The 12,815-nt window shown below is 45.0% G+C and overlaps 1 protein-coding gene across 1 annotated transcript in view; it reads right to left on the bottom strand.

Moving 5' to 3' along the window:
* The window catches only part of BTK (Bruton tyrosine kinase), a 103,350-nt gene that overhangs the window by 50,544 nt on the left and 39,991 nt on the right, over positions 1-12,815 (bottom strand). Inside the window, exon 5 of the mRNA XM_033943900.1 lies at positions 1,842-1,923. Within this exon, the coding sequence (XP_033799791.1) occupies positions 1,842-1,923 (82 nt within the window). The remainder of the gene's footprint in view (positions 1-1,841; positions 1,924-12,815) is intronic.

Here is a 12,815-nt window from a genome sequence, read left to right as displayed (position 1 = left end):
ACACACATACACACACACACACACATACACACATAAGTTCCAGCTTTGAATGAATAACACATGAAACTTTAACTGCAGACACAGATACCTGCTGCAGTGTAGAGACCTGTAATTCAACGGACATTAACCTCTTATCCAATGATACCAAATTAGAAATCAACATTCTCAATTTTTTTTTCAACTTCTAATGAGAAATCTGAAGATTGTTTAATTGCTGATATTAGCAAACCCTCCACTCGCATATTTATTTGCCATAAATCCTTCAAGGTAATGTCCTTTGTACGTTGGCATCTTCTGATGGGCACCGTTCATCCCCACTAGCCTCCAACACAGGTATAGCTTTAGGCAATAATGTAGTAGATTTTGGAGATCCATCTGAAGTTGCTATAGGTTCAGAATTAGGGGCTCTTTTTGCAAAGCTGTGATAGAGTTTTTAGTGCACGCAGCATTAGAGTGCGCGCTAAACCCGCGCTACGTGGCTAGAGCTAATGCCAGCTCAATGCTGGCGTTAGCGTCTAGCGCGTGTGGCAATTTAGCACACGCTAAACCCACTATCGCAGCTTTGTAAAAGGATCCCTAGGTCCCATAGCCCCAGACAATGGGGGAGGAGGAGGAGTTCCGTCGAGGGGGCTTAATGATGCCCCAGATATTGAAATGGAATCTTGACTTAAAGGTGCTGATGGTAATAAAGTTAAATGACGGTCCATAGGACGATGACCCCCCCGATCGGCAACGCGGCCCCCCCCCCATCGACGGAAAGTAAAACAAACAAACAATGCGGGTATGAAAGGCAACGGAAACTGTCATTTTGCAAGCAGTGCTGCTTGCCCAAAGCTTCCCTCTGACGCGCTCAGGCAGAAACAGGAAGCTGCGTCAGCAGGAAGTTTTGGGCAAGCAGCACCACTTGCAAAATGACAGTTCCTGTTGCCTTTCTTACCTGCATTGCTTGTTTGTTTTACTTTCCGTCGATGGGGGGCCCGCATTGTCGATCGATGATGGAGGGGCCCAACACCGTTTGGAAAAAGAATGTTGATGCTCTCCTTCATCAGGCCCCCTGACCGTTTTGGGCCCTAGGCATGTGCCTACTGGGCCTATTGGTTAATCTGGCCTTGCTCTTGTGAATGATCTCAAGTTAAAAAAAACCATCATGCAGTACGCCACAAGCAACAACACAAGCCATTGTGTGCAGTCAAGCACTGCCATGCATGCTCCAGAAGGGAGGAGTAAATATTACCACCTCCTTAATATGCCTAAATATGTCTAAAACCCGTTTTGTTTATTGTCGCTTTTCTTATTAATCGTCCAAGTGCCAATTTAGGCGGGATTTTAGACGCATTTCCGTTTTGATTATGAGCCCCCATACTGTTTAAGCGACTTAGGCCCAAAACGGACTTAGACGTATTTTTTGATTATGCCCCTCCACATTAAAATGTTGCTGACATTTAACTTTAAAAGAACTAGTACAGGGGTTCTCAACCCAGTCTTCAGGACACACCCAACTACAAAGAATATGCATGAGACATATATGCATGCAATGGAGGCAGTACATGCAAATTTATCTCATGCATATTCATTATGGGTATCCTGAAAACCTGACTGGCTAGGTGGGTCTTGAAGACTGGGTTGAGAACCCCTGATCTAGTGTACTTCATATTAATTATGCAAGCTCTTTTGATAGCAATCTCACAATGAACTTAGATTTTTTCATGGCAGTACAATGGGTAAGGAAAAAGATTAGCACTGAAGATGGGGTAAGGATGATGACAGTAGAAAGGGAGAAGATGAAGCAGCAGGGGGGAAAGAAAGGATAAAGATGAGAGTAGAGAGAGATGAAGACTCACCACCCTTCAGCTGATGAATCCAGCGCTGACGGAGTTCTTCTGTTGGAGTGAAAACATAGAGCAGTCCCTCATCATATACCACCTGCAAAGACGGATATAAGAGGTTCCACTTCAAGAAAAACATTTGCTAATTCAGGAACATTGTTGCCAGAGGATGTGGCTATAGCAGTTAGCAAATCTGGATTTATAAACGGTTTGGACAAATTGCTGGAAGAAAAGTCCATAAGTTTCTATTAAGATAGATATGGGGAAGGCTACTACTTATCCCAGAGGTCTGTATCATAAAATCTTGCTACTCTTTGGGATTCTGCCAGGTACTTGTGACCTGGATTGGGTACTGTTGGAGGCAGGATATTGGACTTGATGGCAGCTTTGGGGAGTCCTGTTGGTTCAGCTGATCGGGGGTTTCCCTGCCATGATCAGCTGAGCTGGCAAGGAGAACAGGGAGTGACCAACCCCCAATTCCTCCTTCCCTTCCACAAATCCCCCCTGCATCCTCCAAAGATAGTCCTCCCCTCCTGCCAAGACAAAAACCCCCTGACACCACCACCCCCCAACATTCCCTGTATCTTTGGTTGAAAGATCAGCAGGAGGAATGCCCACTCACTCCTGACTGAAAGGCCCACCTCTTCAAAATAGTGGCCCTGCCCAGTGCCTTAATGCCTTATATGGTATTTAGGCCCTTTTCAGTGCATTCCAAGATGCACTGTGCAGGGGCAAGGCTGCTATTTTGAAGAGGCCTACCATATAAGGAGTATTCTCCTTATGTGGAATTTAGGTCCCTCCCATTGCATCCCAAGATGCACCAGGCAGGGGAAGGGCTGCCATTTTGAAGAGGCAGGCCGTGAGACAATAGGAAGTAGGCATCCCTCCTACCAATCTTTCAACCAAAGGTCCGGGGAAGAGGGTGTTAGGGGGTGTCAGCTCTGGTGGGGGGGACGACTATTTTTGGAGGGCTCAGGGAGATTGGTGGGAGGGAGAGAGGAATCAAGGGGTGTCACTCTCTGCTGGTTCAGCAGATCATGGCAAGGGAATCCCTGATCAGCTGAGCTGGCAGGACTCACCAAACCTCCAAAGCTGCCGGCTCAACTGATTGGGGATTCCACTGCCACAATCAGCTGACAGTGGCTTTGCCCATTTTTAAAATGGGCAAAGCTGTTGTGCATGTGTTGTATGAGCACACAACACACTCACAACAGCTACCGGCAGCTCCATAGGTGCTGGAACATTTTGGCACTGAGTATTTGGTGCTAGGGGGCATTCCCATTAGTCCATCACAAGGAAAACTCATTAGAATACTAATGAGCTCCTTGTAATGCATTAGCATAGGATTCTCTGTGGCTGCTACGAGGATTGTTAGCAGCCACAGAGAAACTTTTGTGCATTGGGAGGGAGCTTTCTATGCCAGTAAGACTGTTTTTATGAGTCTTACTGCCACAGAAAGCATTAGAACATCAGGGCCTAAAAATGTAAATTCAATGATATGGAGTGTAATACGAAGTTTCAAAATAAAATCTGCTCCTCCTGTATCAGGAAGCCAGGTCCTAATGCATCATGGGAGTCCACCTGCCACATCATATTCACAAGGTTAGTCCCACCAGTATCTAAAGTTGCTCATTTATAATCCAAGATTGATCTAGTCCTGGTTTTAGTCATGACATGTATTGTAGTTTTCAATTCACTAGCAAAATACAGGGCCGACCTAACCATTAGGTTAGTGCTTCTCAGTCTTCTTCTAGAGGCACACATAGTGATGCAGGTTTTCAGGATTGCCACAATGAAAATGCATGAGATAAATGTGCACATACCAGAAACCAGTTGGATGCAAATCTATGTCATGCATATTCATTGTGATAATCCTAAAAACCTAAGAGAAAATTGGAAAAATATGACTATCTTTCTTCACTTCGTATCCAATTTGTGCTGTTTTCCTCATCATTACCTGCCTCTTTCAAAGTCTACAAAATCCTGAGTGGAGTAGAATGGGTACAAGTGGATCGATTTTTCACTCCGTCAAAAATTACAAAGACTAGGGGACACTTGATGAAGTGACAGGGAAATACTTTTAAAACCAATAGGAGAAAATTTTTTTTCACTCGGAGAATAGTTAGGCTCTGGAACGCATTGCCAGAGGTTGTGGTAAGAGCGGATAGAGTAACTGGTTTTAAGAAAGGTTTGGACAAGTTCCTGGAGGAAAAGTCCATAGTCTGTTATTGAGAAAGACATGGGGGAAGCCACTGCTTGCCCTGGATCGGTAGTATGGAATATTGCTATTCCTTGGGTTTTGGCCAGGTACTAGTGACCTGGATTGTCCACCATGAGAACGGGTTACTGGGCTTGATGGACCATTGGTCTGACCCAGTAAGGCTATTCTTATGTTCCTTTCACCACCCTATCCCTTCTTAGGAGAGAGATTATCCTCTGAGAATGACTGTGGCTCAGGTTGGACGAGTACATTATTTCAGAGCTTTTTTTCTTTTGCTGTGATTATCAGACTGTGACTGAGAGTTTATAAATAATTCCTAGGGCAGCTTTCACTTCTCCTTTATGTTTCAGGAGCTGCTCTGTTTGAAACTGTTGTCAGATGTAGGGTTACCAGATGTCCGGGAAAACCCAGACATGCCCTCTTTTTGGAGAATTGTTCGGGTGCCCAGATGGACTTTCCAAAACCCAGCAATCTGTCCGGGTTTTGGAAAACCCCAAGCTCCGGCCATGTCTAGAGGGCCTCCGAGCATGCGCAGATGACTTCACACATGCTCGTATCTGCACATGCTCGGAGGCCCTCCAAACATAGCCCGGAGCTTGGGGAAGAAGAGACAGACGGGACTGGAGGTGGAATGGGGTGAGGCCTGGGCTGGGGGGCAGAATGGGGCGGGGCTTGTGTCTGGGTTTTTACATCAATAAATATGGTAACCCTAGTCAGATGGAGCAGAGCAGAAAAGAGACTGACAGGTGGCAGCACCACCAAAGGAGTTTCCAACCCAGGTGGGTTCAGCAGCAGCCTGATTCAGGGAAGAAAAAGGGCCTCAGCAATAGTAAGGAAAGGATGCACAGAAGGGAGGCTTAAACAATCACATACAGCAAAATAGAAACAAGAGACTTAATTTCATGAACACATTAGCGACCTGATGATATAAATTCTTGGTTTTGAACTCCCAGGGGTAATATTCAGCCCACAACGGTAAGTGGATTTTAAGCTGCTTCCTTCCAGCTGCAGGTTGACCTAACCCTAAATTCTCAATTCTGGTGCATGGGCAGCTCCCGGCATTGAATATCTGGGTATGTGCACTGACCTGGAAGTTAACCAGCCAATATTCAGACAGGTGTCCAGTTAACTTGGTGCATAAAGTTAGGACAACCTTTTTGCTGTCCTAGTTGTATGTGCTCACTTATCCAGTTAGCTGACCGAATATTGCCACTAACCAGCTAAGTGCTGGTTCTGCCCAAGCTCTGTCCCTGGACTTCCCCTGATCTAACTGGTTAGGGAATGGCTGGTTAGCAGAGATCTATTTCGTTAATTGCCTTGATTAATGGCAGCCAGTCAGCTCAGTGGAGTTTAACCAAGCAGGAGCCTCTTCTGTCCAGTTAAATCCTTTTGAATATTGACTTCCTAATTTTCAAGGGCTACCAATAGGGCAGGATACTCCTAATAAATATGCATGAGAGAGATCTGCATATAGACAAGTCCATGAGGTGTCTTTCTGCCATGTTCATCAGGAGCTCACTTCTTCTGCCACCTCCCCTGTCAATTCACAAAAGCCATAGATATTGTCAGTTGTGTAGCGAGGGTGAGAGGTGCCTGGGGCAATGGCACCCTTCTCCTGCCCTCTTCTCCACCCCCACCCCATCCGTTCCTTTCCTGTCCCCTCCTTTCACATGCGTGCACGCCTTTTCCCTTCCCCCGTACCACTATAACATTCCTGGTGCGAGCAGCAGCCCCAACCTGCTCATGCCATCTTCAGCTCTTCCTCTGACATCACTTCCTAGGCACAGGTCCAGGAAGTGACATCAGAGAAAGAGCCAACGATGGTGTAAGCAGCAGGTTGGGTTTGCTGCTCGCTCCAGGAACATTAAAGAAGTATGGGGGAAGGGAAGAGGCACACAGTAGTGGGGAGGGGGGGCAGAGAAGAGGATGGGTGTCTGCTCCCTCACCAAGATGGTGCCTGGGGTGGACCACCCCAACTTCCCCTTACTACATCAATGGATATTGTGTTGTTTGACATTCCACATACTGCCTTGTGGTGGACCAGGAGTAGAAAGGCTTGTAACACTAGACTGATGCTTCTCACCTCAAACTGATTGGCCAAGATGCTCCCTGATACAGTCAGAGGTCCTGTGCCAGCTCTCCCTGACAGTGAGCTTCCCAGCTGTGGAGAGTGGCATCCATAGTCCACAGTACCAGCTCCATAGCTACTGCCATGAATCTCGGGACCTACAGGTAATCATTAGAGCTGTCATGAGTGGCAACCTCTTTTATTGCTTGCATAGCTTTTAGACTCTGATTAGGAACACCTTTCCTTGCTGAGTATCAAAAGACAGTCCCAGATATTCCAGTGACTGAATTGGAGTCTACTTGCTTTTGGATAGATTGACTACTCATCTCAGTTCCTGCAGAAGCTGAAGTACCCTGCATGTGGCTTCTTCACTCTCCCTGTACCACTTTGCTTGGATCAGTCAGTTATCTTGATCTTTTTTGCAGAGTCACTGCTACCATGATCATGACCCTTAGAGAATGTCTGAGATGCCACTGCCAGCCCAAGACGGGAGGGTGCAAAACTGGAAATGTTATCCCATAACCACAAAAAGAAGAAACTGCTGATGTTCCTCCCAATTAGGAATATGCAAATAAGCTTTATAGCATCTATCCTGAAACTTGGGACTCAAATGCTTTATTAACAATATTTGTGATCTAAAATGGGGAGAAATGAATCTTCCCAGGACCTGAAAGTAGATAGAGTAGTGGCCTGTGGCACCAGCACTACTACCTGGAGCTGTCCAAGGTTGCCCTTACTGCCACAGCTTTTGCCTGTGATTGACAGGGAGACTCTAAGAAGGCATTGAGAAGATGTTGAATGAACTCTAGGATGTACCCTTCTTGGATAACCTTGAACCAACCAGTCTGAAGTTATTTGGGCCCACTTCTGGTAAAATTATTCAATCTTCCTCCTACCTCTAAACTCTCATTGTGCCCCTTGGGCAGACCCAGAGGCTCCTGGCCCTGCCATCAGAGGAGGGGCGGGATCGCGGCGGAGGGAACTTGTTGCGGAGGCCGATGGCAGCATGCTAGGATTGCTACAGCACCGGCAATCCTCTGCAGGCTGCCGTAAGTAGCTGAAGGTGAGACTGGAAGGCCAGGGGGGAAGCTGGACTACGCTAGAAAGAAGGGGGAAATATGCAGGCCTTGGGGGGGGGGCCTGGTGTAGAAGTACACAGAGGGAGGGAAGGGGGGTCCAAAGAGATGTGCATATGCTGGACTGAGTTGGGAGGGGGAAAGAAATAATGGGTCTCAAAACAGAGGAGAGGGAGAGAGATGGTGGACAATGGGACTAAGGGAGGGAAGTTGGGCACAAGGGATAGTGTGTGTGGGGGATAGATACTGGATAGGAGGGTAGTTGGGAAGAGAAAGGGAGAGATTGTGGTCTCTGGGGAAGGAGGGAGAGATGCTGGATGAAAGGGAAGTTGAAAAAAGGAGAGATGGTGGATCTGGGGATGGTGGGGTCCATCACTGCAGCTGCGGGGATGGAGGCAAATAAGATGTCAGACCTCCAGGGGAGGGAAGGGAAACAGAAGGGGAAAGACAAAGATGGAAGATGGATGGTTAGCATAGAGAAAGAAGAAAACGACAAATGGGCAAGCGACCCTTGCATGCAAGTTATCAGAAGACGCTTGTTGCAGAGCCTGGGATCAACATGATTTGAATAATGACCAGACAACAAAAGGTAGAAAAATAATTTTATTTTCTGTTTCATGATTACAATATGTCAGATTTGAAACGTGTATCCTGCCAGAGCTGGTGTTAGAGCATGAACGTGAACTAGGATTTAACAGAGAGAGGAAAAGTATTTTTTGGTTTTTATTTTGTTTATACCACAGCACAAGTGTGGGTAGGAGAGGGCAAAGGGGGTGAAGAGGCTATAAAATAAACCCACCAGGATGTTTGAAAAAAACAAACAAACACCCAATTGGGCAAGAAAATCGAATTGAAAAATCGATCCAATAGGCTGAATCAAATTGAAAATTTTTTTCCTGAATCGTGCAGCACTAGTTTGTATGACCGCGGTGGCACAATATGCTCTGCTGAATGAAAGCAAGCTCTAGCTACATTCCACTACAGACTCCAACCTGCAGTCCCAGAACTGCTACCTCAAAGCCTGCTTCATTAACTCCGTCCAGTAATCTTGAGCTGTGCCTTCTTCTGCTGAACGGACATGTTTTTTGTCATCATCTAAACCAGGGCCTACACCTTTGGGAGGAAGCCTTTTTCTCTTCTGCCAGAATTGGATACAGTCTGGTCATGGACCTACCCACCCACCCAACTCACATCTGAGGTGTCCATTTCAGCTGCCATCATTTCCTTGATAGCTCTGTGCATTGGAAAAGTGCTGGAGGTTTTTTATATGCCCTCCAAAAGGAAATCTGCACTTTTTGTACGGTCTGCAAATTACCCTTGTGATGTACTTAATGCCTCCAGCACTTCCGCAATAAGGGTCAGCAACTCATCATGGTGAAAAATAGACTACAGTGGCATCTTCTCCTGGGGGGCACCTCTTCTGCCAGAAACTTCACATTGAGGTTCCCTTGCTTCATTATCATGTCTCCCTCTGGATCTGGGAAACCCACAGACCCCATAGAATCCAGCTGTTCCCTCCCCCCCTCTCACAGTCTAGCATAAAGCAGAGTTTCTCAACTTCTTCAAGCCAAGTACCCCCTAAGTTTAATAAATATCAACCAAGTACCCCCCCCCCCCAAGCTCTGCCCCAGCCCTGTCCAGGCTCCGCCAGGCTCCACCCCTTATCCCACCCCCATAGTAAAAGAATTAATTGTAATGCAATTTCTTCCATCCATTTTTCATATACATACAATATAATCTTAATACATAATGGAAACCGCAAATTTTTTTTTAAAAAACACAAAGCACACTATATGCAGAGAAAATGTTAATCATCATTCATATTCGGGGTTTTTTCAAAGAGGTCACGGCAGATGACTTTAAAATAGAAAAATAGACAAATATAGTGCAAAATATAGACAGCAGATATGGAGTAACTGCCCAGGTTATAACCCCCAAATACAGGCTTTGTGACCCTATTTGGAGTTGGGAGGGACCCACATTTTGGGAAGCTGTGCCCTAGACATTGCAGCAGCTAAATGGTGGCAGTTTCTCCCAAAACTGAGTCTGCGCCATATATGCGATCTACCTCTGCAGAGTTAGGGACTACTGGAGTGCCCCAGGACTCTTCTCCACGTGATTCCATGCCTATCACTGCTGCCACAGAGTGCTCTTCATCATATCCATGGCATCAACTGCCGATGGTGGCAACAGTTTCTGCACGACTGGCAATGCTGGGCTTTTTCTGTGTATGCTGTCATGCTTGTGCTGACTGCCCTAAAACAGAGCCCTCCAAGTCTATTGATTAATATTTGACTGCTAGCACTTTCCCCCCACCCCACCCCTATGAAAGATCCAGTTACATTGCCTGCCACACTGGGTTACTCTGCTGAAAAGTTCTCTGGCTGCTTTGCTCCTTCTGATACTTCTAGTCAGATTTCTCTCTCTCTGTTCATTTTTTTATTTTACAGATAAGGCACTTTGTCAAGCAACATCCCTCAGAACTGGGTGCTCAAGAAAGAGCTGCCTCCCAAAGGGTAGGGGGAGAAGGACTGTGGCATAGACAGGTAACTCCCACAGGAGACTTTTAGGAGCAGGGGAGAAGTATACTCCTAGAATTAATAGGTAGCCAAAGAAGACCAAACCTTCTTGTCTTTTCTTTCCTATTGTTTTTGTTGAATCAAAAGGAACTGATTCACTACCCTAGCCTATCAGAATAAAGTAGGCTGCACAAGATAGCTCGTCCTAACACCTTCTAGAGCAGTGAATCGCACGTTGTGCCGCGGAGAGATATGAGCATGTCATTGCCGGCGCCTCTCCTCCTCTCTGCCCCACGATGATGGAGGGATTTCCAAAACCTGGCAGTTTGTCCAGGGTTTGGAAGGCCCCTGAGCACAGGGCCGTGTCTGGAGAGCCTTTGAGCATGTGCAGACGTTGATATGATGACGTCAAGCACATGAATTTGATGGCATCGGTCGATGTTCGTGCATGCTCAGAGGCCCCAGAGATGAGGCACTGAGTTTAGCATACATGCTGCGGAGACTGAGAAATACTGACTGGAAGAGGGCTGCACAGGAGATTTATGAAGTAATGTTATGATGACGGGACAATCGCGCACTGACAATTCGGAGCAAGACACAAGCGCGCTGCAGGAAAACTTAGTTTTAAAGAGCTCCAACAGGAAGTGTTACCCCCCCCCACACACTTTACTGCATACTGTTCGCGCTGCTGTTGAGGGAAATGTGAAGGGTGCAACCCCCCACATTATAGAGAAAACGGAACTTTTCCCCCCCAAAATCGGAAAAAGTTCAGTTTTCTGTATAAGGGAGGGTTCCAACCCCCCAACCCTCCCCAACAGCAGCGCAAATACTATGCAGTAAAGGGGGGTGGGGGGGTTCTCCACTCACATCCCACTTCGAAGCTCTTTAAAACTAAGTTTTCCTGCGGCGCGCTGGTGTCTTGCGTTGAACTGTCTGCCCTCCATTGTCGGCACACTGGTGTCTTGCGCGCGACTATGAACCAATATTATATGTCAGTGGTTCTCAGTCTCTACCTTCTGGTAGGAATGCTTATGTGTTTGGACTGGAAGGTTAAGGAATATCATGTTGTGCTATGATATTTTATTCTATATCTGCCTTCCTTAAAACAAGGCTAACCCAACCCAGCTGTATCCTTTTCAATATATTTCCATTTGATCCTTAGTAAAACTCCATTTTGTAGAGACCAGGGATAACTCATTTTCGATCACAGGGTCCTAGAATGGAATAAGCTGCCTATTTTTGATAGGGCTGATAACAGACACTAAAGTGTTTAAGAAAACAGCTCTAAACTCATTGGACAGCCCTTTGGAAGTTAGCACCTGATACATTATGCTTTTAAACTATTGTATAACATAACTGGATTTAACATTCTCTGTAAAAGGAGGTTTTCTGTTTTCCTCTGTATAATGTACGAGTATAGCCTTGTAAACTGATTTAGTGTTTAAATTGTGAAATGTGATTAAATAAATATTCATAAATATTGGTGAGACAGACTTTAATGTAAGAGGCAAGAATCCGGGTTTTTTTTTCAGTTTTATCACTGTTGTTTTAACTTGCTATATGATTTTTCTGTTTAAATTTCTTTTTATATTGTGTGTATTTAACTGGTTATATGAATTATATCTTGTACCTTGCCTAATTTTTAGACTGTCTAATTATGAGTAAATACATTTAAATTGTATAGGGGTGGTGAGGACTGCTTGTCCATCAAGGCTGTGTATAACCAGTACATGGGCATGTATACAGATCCTGGAGCTATATGTATACTGGTAATAGTCATGTGGCTTTCACAGGAGGCTGGATGAGATGGCATATGTTAGCTTGGGTTTATCTGACTACAACCAGGCCCCACAGATGGGCTCCAGCAGAGCGTGAAAACAAGCTCTGGTAAACAGAAGAAGTGAGTGGTGCTGAGCTGTGGTAACAAACCCAAAAAGCAAACTCCACTTTGACAAACTAGAGAGCAGTATTACCTCCTAGTATGTATTCTGTTTGTCTCCCCCATTAAAGAAATTCTGAAAATTTTCCGGAAGCCATATAAGACATTTCACATCACTGAGGGGGGGAAGGTATATCTGGCCTGTTCAATGATGTAAATGCTGAGAAAGTTTAGACTGTGAGCCCACTGGGACACGATAGGGAAAATGCACACACACATCTAATCTTCCTCTTTCCTGTATGTTGTGCAAAATATATAGTACATGCTTAAAGCTCAAACACTGGATAAGTGAACTATTTACCAGCAGTAATGCTCATGTTGACCTGAAGGATGTAAGTGTGGAAGAGTAGTCTAAAGCAGATGGCTAATACAGTATTTAAGAAACAGCCGAAGGACCATTTTTTCCCCTGTTATATGCAATTGGGATGATAGGTGTGGGATGAGTGATTGCAGTGTAGTATTGATTTTGATGTGCAGTATCGGTGGAGGTGAGGGAAGGCTTGGGGTGGAGGAGGCTGATGGCACAGGTTTTGTGATGATTTAAGGTTATTTTTAGGGATGCTTCTGTTTTTTATGGTGTGTGTTTTACTGTGCTCTACCTTGGATAAAGTGCAGTGGCCTAAGAACCAGGTGATCTGGGTTCAATTCCCACTGCAGCTCCTTGTGACCGTGAGCAAGTCAATAAATCCTCCATTGCCCCAGGTGTAAAATGTAAATCACTTTGATTGCAACTGCCCCTAATGTACTGCTATGAACTTTTCTTGGATAACGTGACCATTTATTTTTTTCATCAAATCGGGACATCTATTCATTTTCAGTCCCACCCCCCAATCCCTCCCTAGCCCTGCCCCCAATTTCTTCCATTCATTTTTTATGTATACATAATATCTTATTAATTCATAATGGTAACCATAAAATTAAAAAAACCACAAAGCACACTGTATGCAGAGAAAATGTTAATCATTTATATTTGGGGGGTTTTCAAAGATGTCAAGGCAGATGAATTTAAAATATGCAATGTCACCTCAGTAACTATAGAAAAATAGAGAAATATAGTGCAAAATATAGACAGCAGAAATAAATTCTCAAAACAGACACATTTTGATCACTAAATTGAAAATAAAATCATTTTTCCTACCTTTGTTTTCTGGTGATTTCATGAGTCT

This window comes from Geotrypetes seraphini, chromosome 5 (genome assembly GCF_902459505.1).
Source record: "Geotrypetes seraphini chromosome 5, aGeoSer1.1, whole genome shotgun sequence".
Taxonomy (NCBI): Eukaryota; Metazoa; Chordata; class Amphibia; order Gymnophiona; family Dermophiidae; genus Geotrypetes; species Geotrypetes seraphini.
This window is presented reverse-complemented; position numbering and strand designations above follow the sequence as displayed.